This window comes from Epinephelus lanceolatus, chromosome 20, assembly GCF_041903045.1.
Source record: "Epinephelus lanceolatus isolate andai-2023 chromosome 20, ASM4190304v1, whole genome shotgun sequence".
NCBI classification, from domain to species: domain Eukaryota; kingdom Metazoa; phylum Chordata; class Actinopteri; order Perciformes; family Serranidae; genus Epinephelus; species Epinephelus lanceolatus.
In genome coordinates, this window is record NC_135753.1 from 5919295 (window position 1) to 5929506 (window position 10212).

Sequence of the window (10212 nt, forward strand, 5' to 3'; positions counted from 1 at the left end):
GATGAAAAGACAAGAACAAAACAAGTGATGGAAGAGAAAAAGAGAGAGAAGAGGAAAAGGAAAGAGAATGGGAGGAAAGTTCTGCAAAGTTCTTTTGATTTGTAGTGTGTGGCTCACACACACAACACACATGTAGCAAAAATAAACACAGTACATGTTGTCTGGTTTTCTTCAACTTCATTCCCAGAGTAATAACACTTTAATTAACATCTAAACAGACCTGGCACTGTGTTTTGTTGTTGCTGTTTGTTCTGTGTATTTTTATAGTGACATGTCTCTCTCCCCCCTCACTCCCTCTCCCCCTCCCTCTCATACTGCTCCCCTTCTCTCCTCCACTTTTTCCTCTCTTCTTCTCCCTCCTCCTCCTCCTCCTCCTTCTTCTTTCCATCTCCCTCTCCCCCCCTCACCCCTCTCCCTCACCATCCTTCTTCCCCACTCACCCCCTTCGCTCTCTCTTTCTCCTCTCTCCCCCTCTGTCACCTTCTCTCCCTCTCTCAGGACCGGCAGGCGGAGTCACTGTTATCGCATCGTCTACCGCCACATGGAGCGGACTCTGACCCAGCAGGAGGTTCGACTCGTCCAGGAGCAAATTGAACGCACCTCCGAGACCGAGCTTGGCGTGCAGGGCAGATACTGACTGGCACACGCGCACACATACACACACACACAAACACACACACACACACACTCACTCACTCACTCGGCTGCAGCTTCGTCACGTCGTTGTAGCTGTGATATTTTATATTTTGCTGCAGGGGGAAACGTGTTGACTTCAACGTCACGCTCAGCTTTTGATGCTGCTGCCAACACACACACACACACACACACACACACACACACACACACACACACACACACACGATACGTCATCTTGTGTTTTCTCCTCTTCAGATTGAAAAGTCTAAATTTGACGTGTGTCATCTCTAATTTCCTAAAACATCCTGTGTGTGTGTGTTGAGTCGGCGGTCACGCACCGCAGCTTCAAGCCACTGCAACGTGTCGATTCAGATTTTCTGACGGCAGCCAGAAGCAGCCGAACCTCAGCAGCTGTTCTATTGCTGATCACAGACCAGAGAGGATGACTGTAACAACAGTATTCTCTCTTTTTCAGCAGATTCACACTGACATCTTATACTAAAGGAAAATTCCAACACTTTTCTTCATTTCTATCAGTTATATCAGTTAATAAATTAATGCTCAACAAGGTTAAGTCCTGCTATCTTAGAGGTAACAGCTTAAATTATGACCATAAGACTTAGGTCGACATAAACTGAAATGATGCTTTAATTTTTAACAACACCTATAAATTTTCTTTTCTTTTCTTTTCTTTTTTTAAGGTTAAGTCCAGGGACTTTTTGTTCTTGAGATGCCATCGGGTTAATATGATGATATGCAGCATTCAAATTCAATTTTTTAACAAGTCAAATACACAGTGGGAGGGAATATCTATGATTTAAATGATTGAACAACTGTGAGATTCAATCATTTCATTAATTTTCTGTGACCACTTATACTGCTGGGGGTCGCGGGAGGGCTGGAGCCTATCCCAGCTGACATTGGACGAGAGGCGGGGCGCACCCTGGACAGGTCGCCAGACTATTGCAGGGCTAATATATAGAGACAAACAACCATTCACGCTCACATTCACACCAACGTGAATTCACACCTACGGGCAATTTATTGTCACCAATTAACCTGCATGTCTTTGGACTGTGGGATTAAGACGGAATATCCAGAGAAAACCCACGCTGACACGGGGAGAACATGCAAACTCCACACAGAAGGGCTCCCCCACCCTGGGTGTGAACCCCCCACCCTGGGTTTGAACCAGGAACCCTCGTGCTGTGAGGTGACAATGCTAGACACTTTACCACTGTGCCGCCACAACCTGAGATGATTTCAAATGTTTTTAAAGGAATACTTCACCCACAAAAAAATAATTTGCACATCAGTTAGTCACCCTGTGTTGCACTGAATTTGTGAAGAAAGCTTTGTTTTTCTCACATGCCTCCTCCACACTAAATGAAGAATCCCAAAACAGAAAAAAACTCTTAATGAGCTGAAGTCATAGGGGTCCAAATTTAACAACCGCCAAACTATATCAAAACATCTGTTTACAAAATCTCACAAAACTTGTGCAGTCCAATCCAAGTCTCATTTATCCAGTCATATGCTCACATATGCTAGTCTAATTCACTGCATGTAGACTGTGGCTATAAACCTGCCATTGGCTGACTATTTAGACCAGCATCCTCTCTCCCTTTTGCTTTCTGTGTGTCACCATTTCCAAATCCATTTCACTACAGTAAACAACAACAACCTGCAAATTAACAACTTAGGTGCTGAAAATGGCAAGTTTTGACAAAGATTTGGATTGTGCAACAAGGCATGCCTGCTTTGTTCTTTACGTGAATTGTTGTTAAGATCTATAACGAATAAAACAACCTGTTAACCACCTCTTTGTAAATCTTCAGATGTTGATCTCTTTTCTGATAGTCTGAGTTAATCTGCTACGTCAATTCGTTTTTCTCACAGTCATACCCTGACTCCTCACCAGATCAGCAAACTTTCTGTTGCCACTGTCAGTGGAGCTGTTCTCCACCTGGAGAGTCTGCCTGGTTGGCACAAGCTAACATCCAGCACTGGGCTGTTAAATTGTCCCAACAAACTCACACTAATACAGAAATGGCTCAAGTCTGCCATTGAACCCATTATTAACCATTAAGGCCCAGACACACCAAACCAACTTCAGAGAACTAGTGGCGACTAAGGCCGCCTGCTGTTTTGCCATTCGTCGCCATGGCTTAGCAAAAAAAAGTTGTACATGAACTCACTGCAAACACTATAGCTGATGGCCAACTAGCATGTATGTTCTGTGCCTGCATGAGAGGAAATAACTCTCATAGCAGCAGGCAGCAGTTGTCTGTATTTATCATTCAAAAAGGAAAACCAGAAGAACGTCTTGATGCTAGTTAGCCGGTTACCACATTAACAACATAATCCAGTGTTGAAAGAACAGAGCATATTTACCGTGCGCCAGTGAACAATAACACAAACCATCAGGAAAAGTTTCTGCTGAAGGCCTCAGTGGATAAAGTAAAACAACCTCACCTTATATAACAAGTTTGTTTTGGCCTTACTTCCTGTTGACTTTAGCTCTTAATTTATTTTACTCACTTCCGTTTCTCTTCTCATGCGCTGAGCTGGACTGACAATCAGAGGGATTTATTCACCTGTGAACTCCGCCATCACTGACACTGATTCAACATGATGAATCAGCAGACAAAATGTCAACTACGCTGATGAAGCCAACGGTGCAGGACATACTGCAAGACCGGCAACAGACGCCTAAATTTAACTGATGGCCAACCGTCGGCTTGGTGTGTCAGGGCCTCTGGGTAATGTTAGCCATATGATGCTAACAGTTAGCCCTGTCACTGTGTGTGTTCCCACTGATTGGTTTAAAGAAACACAAACAAGCCAGAGCGTTTTTTTACCTATAGCAGAAAGAAAATCAGTGACTCTAGGATTTTCTCAAATGTTACACAGTGCTGTGGTGATGGGTCTGACTATGTGAAACAGTGCCCAGACAGAAAGACTTTTCCATCGGGAAACTGAACTAAAGATGAAAATTTGGTGAATATATATTTTTTGAAATAGTTTGCTGTTGCTAAATGTGGACCCCTGTGACTTAAATTCATCAAGAATTTTCTTCCTGTTTTTGGATTCTTTGTTCACAGTGGAGGCACGTGAGAAAAATAAGTTTGTTTGTTTTTTATTAAATGTAACACAGGGTGAGTGATATACAAATGATCATTTTGTGGGTGAAGTGTTCCCTTAAAAACCTAAACTTTCCCCTGAAAAACGTACGAGTCAAGTCCTTCAAATTAACGTCATGAGTTAAATTTCTGAACAAAACCTTACTTGTCTGTGCACCAGATGAAATGTTCCATCTGAATTTAAAGAATCCACATTCTTAATTTGTGTCACCATGTTCTGAACTTTAAACTCTTAACAGTTTCAGGACTAAAGTAGTAAAACTCAAGAGGAGAAAACACTGAACACAAACCCTTCACAGGTTCTGTATTCATCTTTATTCAACTGCTTCAGCTTCAGTCAGCTGAACATGAATGAAGAGTCTGGTGTTTGGATGTTCACAGAAACAGAACACCAAATCCAAACATCAGAGAAGTTTTTTGATTATTATGAATAGAAAATGTCTGTAGCTTTAACTAAAGCTGTGTGTTTGTATGTTTTGTTTTTTGTTTTCTGACGGGTTTGTATCTTTAGATTTGAACATTAAAACTGTTTGTTACATGCTTCTCCCTGTGTATCATTATTTACCCTCAAAAATGTTTCCACTGACTTCACATGAACAGATGCTGATGAAGTCAAAGGAAATTGATAAAAATCTACACATCCTGAAATAACAGTAGGAGACAGATTTTACAGGTGATAATAAAATGATTTTTAAAAAGTCACACTTTATCTTATTAGAATGCAAAAGTCAGCATATAGAATGTGCATAACTTGTGAAATCTTGCATGTATTCATATGAGCAAAGTTGAATTCAAACTTAAGATGCTCAGCGTAACTATCTAAAATACTTTGATTTTATGACTTTTTTATACATGTTTCAACACTGTAACTGTGGTTTTTGAGTCTGCCTAATTATACTTAGAAAACAGAAGACCACTTATTGTCAGTCCTGCAGATTTCTTCATTAAACACATTAAACATCACAATCATATGGCATAAATATGACTGAACTGATAGATTCAAACTGAATCCACACAGCTGCAGAGATCTTGAATACATTGATGAGAACAGCATTTTAAGACTGTGCTTTTAGAAATGTAACCAAGCTCAGCGATGAAAAATAACTAAGTACATTTTTTGAGGTACTTGTGCTTTTCTTGATCATTTCCACTTTCTGCTACTTGGTAAGAGACCTCATGTTCTTTGTTCTTCAAACAAAGGAAAGTCATTTAGCCCTTTCTCCACAGGATGCCCCACTGCACACCTCAGTGAGAGACCAGTTTCCAAACCTGATTGGACAGTACTTTCAGGCCCGTTTATACGACAACGATTTCAACTGAAAACGGTAAACTTTAGTTGCGTTTTGGCTGATCGTTTACACGACAGCAGCGTTTTGGGTGCCTGAAAACACAACATTTTGAAAACGGGTTCCAGAGTGCAATTGTTTTGAAACGACAGCGTCTCCATTGTCATGTAAATTTGCAATATGCAGTTCTTCTGAAAATGGAGACTTTTCGCACATGCGCATTACGGTTCCAGTCACTAGGCATGCGCAAGAAAGTCGACCGTCACAACAACAATGCCGAGTTCTGTTTGTGCTGCTCACCCTGTTGATTTGAAGTGAAGTGTAGAACTGTTACTGTAGCAACTCCACCTCGTCGTCCATCCAGATAGTTATCTGTGCATGCTTTTGCCATTGTGTCTTCTTTGTTTTGGTTTGTAATCACCGCGTTGTAGAGGAAGGCGCTTCAGCACAGGCGCATGACGTCATGCTGTGGTGTTGCTTTGCAAATTTACACTGCCACCCATTGGCCTGGCGTGCATACTACAGCGTTTCCAGTAGATTTTGCAGCCTTCAATAACGTCGTCATATAAACGCATAAGTTTTTTAAAACGCAAAGGACAGACTTTTCTGTTTTTAGAGAAACTGTTGTCATCTAAACAGGGCCTCACAGTGACATGTGACTCTGTGATGTCACCATACAAACTGTAGGAGAAGTTATGCATTCCTTACTCTTAAGCATATTTTCCACCGCATAGGGGTAAACATATTGGCGCCCTTCTGCCACAGGAGGGGCTGCTGATGACTTGTGGGAGGAGCTTCTGATGACGCTGCACATCTCTTTCTCATGCTCCACTGGCGGTGGACTTACAGGAAACAGCTAATAGAAGGAAAAAGCAGCTAGTAGCAAGAGGGAAACGCAAACCTGAAAGACACTGTAAAGATGAGCAATTGGGGAGACAAAGAATTGCGCGCCCTCCTTGCCCTCGCAAACGAAGAGGCCATTAACCCTCAAATGACGGGGACGGTGAAGTACGGGCCAACTTATGAGAGAATCACCAAAGGACTGACCAGCCGCGACTTCCCTCGGAGTACACTGTTTTGAGTATTCTACATTTCCTATCGGGCAATGGACCACAGGGCGCTAAGCCTCCATTTTTTTGTCTCCAAAATTAAAGTTATGGACCACTTGCCCTTCACTGAGATCCAGTTCTCCATCACAGCTGTCACTTTGACCAGTAGAAACACAGAACCATCTGCTGCCGTAGACAACTGTATGACAACAACACCCCAGCATTTTTAATATTTCCTCTAGGGATGTTACCACACAGAGTAAAAGGGGGAAATGATGGTGTGAAACAGCAGAGGCACTTTGTCAACCCGCTGAGTTAACCTTACTGTCATTAGCATCAAGCTAGCAAACAATGGTACATCCTCACGGTCGGACATAAAGTAATAACATTAACAAATAGCGGCGGGGCTTTTACTCACCACAACTGCAGAGGCTCCCAGCTTCATTTGAAACAGACTACATTATAAACGGGCCGTTATTTATTAATCCCTCTGTGTGTTTATATCAAAGAGCATGGATACCAAGAGGTGAAGCTTCGTTGAATTTTTGCCAACAGCCACTAGGGGTGCTGCGGTAGCACTGCCGCCATTTTGAACTGTTGAGCTTGGACTGTTGCGCCCAGACAACATGCAAGATGTCAAGGAGAGAGGAGGAAAAAAGTAAAAGAAAACAGTGTAGTGCAATTATCTGTAACAACTATCAGTGGAACACCCCGCACCTGGCCTTCCACCGTTTCCCTAAGAATCCCGACAGGTAAGAACTCCTGAGGTGTAAGTTTTAAAGTGTTTTAATTTTTAATTTTAATTTTAATTTTAATTTAATTTTAATTTTATATACTTTATTAATCCCCAAGGGGAAATTCAATTTTTTCACTCTGTTGTCAATTACACACAGGTCCGAACACACACATGCACAAACTGGACCTATACATGCACTAAGTGGAGAGATGTCAGAGTGGGCTGCCCATGACAGGCGCTCTGAGCGGTTGGGGGGTTCGGTGCCTTGCTCAGGGGCACCTCGGCAGTGGCCAGGAGGTGAACTGGCACCTCTCCAGCTACCAGTCCACGCTCCATATTTTTGGTCCGGACAGGAACTTGAACAGGCCACCCTCCGGTTCCCAACCCAAGTCCCTATGGACTGAGCTACCGCCGCCCATAATATCAATTTAATATGCCAGTTTTGGAGGGAAGATAACACTTATATATATGGCCTCTTGGACCATTTATTTCAGAACTGATTACTGCTTTAGCATTAAAAGATATCATATTAAAATAGCCTATATATTATTATTATTATTATTACTGTCCCCTTACTGTATAAACTGTAAATAAATATTTATTCCTGACTATGTGACGTCGCCATTAATGTGTTTCTAGTTAAAATATTGATTTTTATTTTTTATTTTTATTTTTTGGTAGATTGGCTTATGGGGTGATTTTGAAGGAGTAATTAAGTTAATCTTCTCATAAGTGGATGTAATATGAAGAGATGCCATCTAGGCTGTTTTTCTTCGTTTTGTTTTTTTTAAAGTCTATATTTTGCTTTACAAAAACGTGAAAAAGCAGCTGTGACCAAGCTATCACGAGGTGAGTAGCATTGTACGCATAATTAATAGCGATATACTTCAGTTTGTCTGTGTGTTTTTGTATGCAAGCAGGTCTGCTGCGGTCTGCTGACAGTTAAAAATGGCGGCTGTAGGACGAAACCATGGGTGAGTCTGTTGCTATGGGGCGTTCTACTGAGCTTCACCTCTTGTGCCCTGTCCAAATACCCGCACTTGCGCCCTGAGGTCTTCCCTGAAGTGCACTTGCCAAAAGTGCAGTTAGGGGCGTAAGTGCGCAAGGGATCGATGCCGTTTAAAAAGGAGAATTGGGACAGTTGCATACACGTCACTTCCGTTTGGGTCCAGCTGGTCCGTCTCCTAGGAGACGAAACATGGCGTTAGAGGAAATAACGTTGTTCACAGCACTGCTGCTGCAAATGATAAATAGATACAATCAGCGAATGATGAGGAGGATTAGGAGCCGCAGGAGAAGGCGGCATCTACATCAGATCCAAGTACTGCTGCTGATGCCCAACCAACAGGTAAATTAAATTAAATTTTACTCTTGAATTTACCTGTTAATAATGTGTATATTAGCTGTAACATCTTTTTTTACTCTACCGTTAAGGTAGCCTAGATTACCGTTATTACTATTAAAACATTTTTTTGCTTGGATAAATTGTGGTAAATTGTGATATAAAATAAACTATAAAGACATACGGTAATAAAATAATAATAATTAAAGACACAATCAAAACTGTAAAGTGATGTGGACTATCATACAAACCTCCAGTCAACTGTAAACTGTATATTATTTAATTATTAACGCCCTGTCATGTATTATTAAGTCCACACAGCGTGTTGTTTGACGTTATGTTCCTCTAACGGTTGTTGTCAGTCGGAGTTAACAGCTCGCGGACACGTCAGTTACCGTTTGAAGATGGTGAGTTGTACCGGCCAGCTGTACAGTGTTACGGCGTCACGACACTACGGAGGATTCTGGGTAAAATCCTTCAGCGAAGTGAGGTCTGATGCGCACTTTCGGAAGGGGTGCATTAAGGGCGCAGGTTTGCACCCCTTGATAACAACAGAAGACAATTTGGACACCCTACGCACTTGCGCCCCTTAGCGAGAGCGCGCAGTTAAGGGGCACAAGGGCACAAGTGCGGGTATTTGGACAGGGCCTTGGTATCCATGCTCTTTGTTTATATATTTACTTTTTATCTGCTCCGTTGTCTTTGTAAAGTTAACATATCGCACCGTCATTTCAAACTCAACACTTGTTTCAAATTAAAAGCCCCTTATAACCTTGGCTGAGAGAATCCCTCCATTTTCTAAATAGGCTTTTATTCTGAAACATTTGTCACAACTTCCTGTGGAAAATACAGTAGCTTGATAGTTTACATATGGCGTTTCAAATGCAGCTCCTGCCATCTGCTGACGCTTTCAGGTGACTACAACAACATGTCGGCTGGCACATGAACAGACACACAGTGACTCAAATAATAGTGAAAGTAATAAAAATAGGACAAGAATAACCCGATGACATCACACACGCCGTGAAAGACGACCGGGGATAATTGGTGAGTACCAGCGTGTAGCGTGTACCAGGCATAATGCAAGCCCTGAGTCTGAAATATGTCTGTCAGCGAGTCCTACTCCACCTACTTAGACTCCACCGTAGACAACGGCAGCATTTCTCCGACCACGTAGCGAGTCACAAGCTCTGTGGCTTCTTTCAGACTGATAGGTTTAATGTTATCTCCGTTATTAGAACCAAACGACAGCCGTTGTTGTTTCGGAGCTGAAGGACCAGCGTTCTAAAAGTAACGGAAGTAACTGATGTCTTGTTTGAAAATGTACTTAAGTATTTGATTACTCAAACAGCAAACTAACGCTTTAGGTTACTCGTTACTGCAAAAAGTAATCAAAGTACTCTAACGCGTTACTTTGTAACGCGTTATACCCAACTCTGGTGGTGGGCAATATGAAAATATGGAAGTAAAATCTGTAGTTCGAGCAACATAGTTAATTTACACACACTACCCACATTGTTATGATGCAAAGCTAGTTGAAAAGCAGCTAAGTATCCTTTGAATGGTTTGAATACTTTTTACATCACTGCTGATACTAATGCTAATGGATGAGGGACAGACAGACACTTAGATCCAACAATTTTTGATAATTTCACAATAAATCTCATCGATGAAGTCCTTGTCTCCCTCCTCACACACACGGTGTCCAAATGCCACTCTGTCAATTATTCTGTGCCAGTGTTGAGGCATTAAATGGTTTCGCCTGTCACTCCAGTCAGCCATGCAATGAATTCTGGGAGCTCCTGTGTACTCGCTCTCTCTCTCTCTCTCTCTCTCTCTCTCTCTCTCTCTCTCTCTCTCTCTCACACACACACACACACACACACACACACACTCACAGACACACACATGCGCACATTAATTTGAATACAGCTCATTAGAAATACACTCCTACTCTCTCTCACACACAGCATAATAACCAGAGAGCGCTCTGTCAGTGTGCTGAGACGATATGCTGGCT

At 42.0% G+C, this 10212-nt stretch overlaps 1 protein-coding gene across 2 annotated transcripts in view; it reads left to right on the forward strand.

Moving 5' to 3' along the window:
* The window catches only part of fars2 (phenylalanyl-tRNA synthetase 2, mitochondrial), a 274923-nt gene extending 270601 nt beyond the window's left edge, over positions 1-4322 (forward strand). For both annotated transcript variants that reach the window (XM_078162944.1, XM_078162943.1), the window contains exon 11: positions 499-4322. In XM_078162944.1, the coding sequence (XP_078019070.1) occupies positions 499-637 (139 nt within the window). In that variant the 3' untranslated portion in view covers positions 638-4322. The remainder of the gene's footprint in view (positions 1-498) is intronic.
* Positions 4323-10212: the final 5890 nt, after the last annotated feature.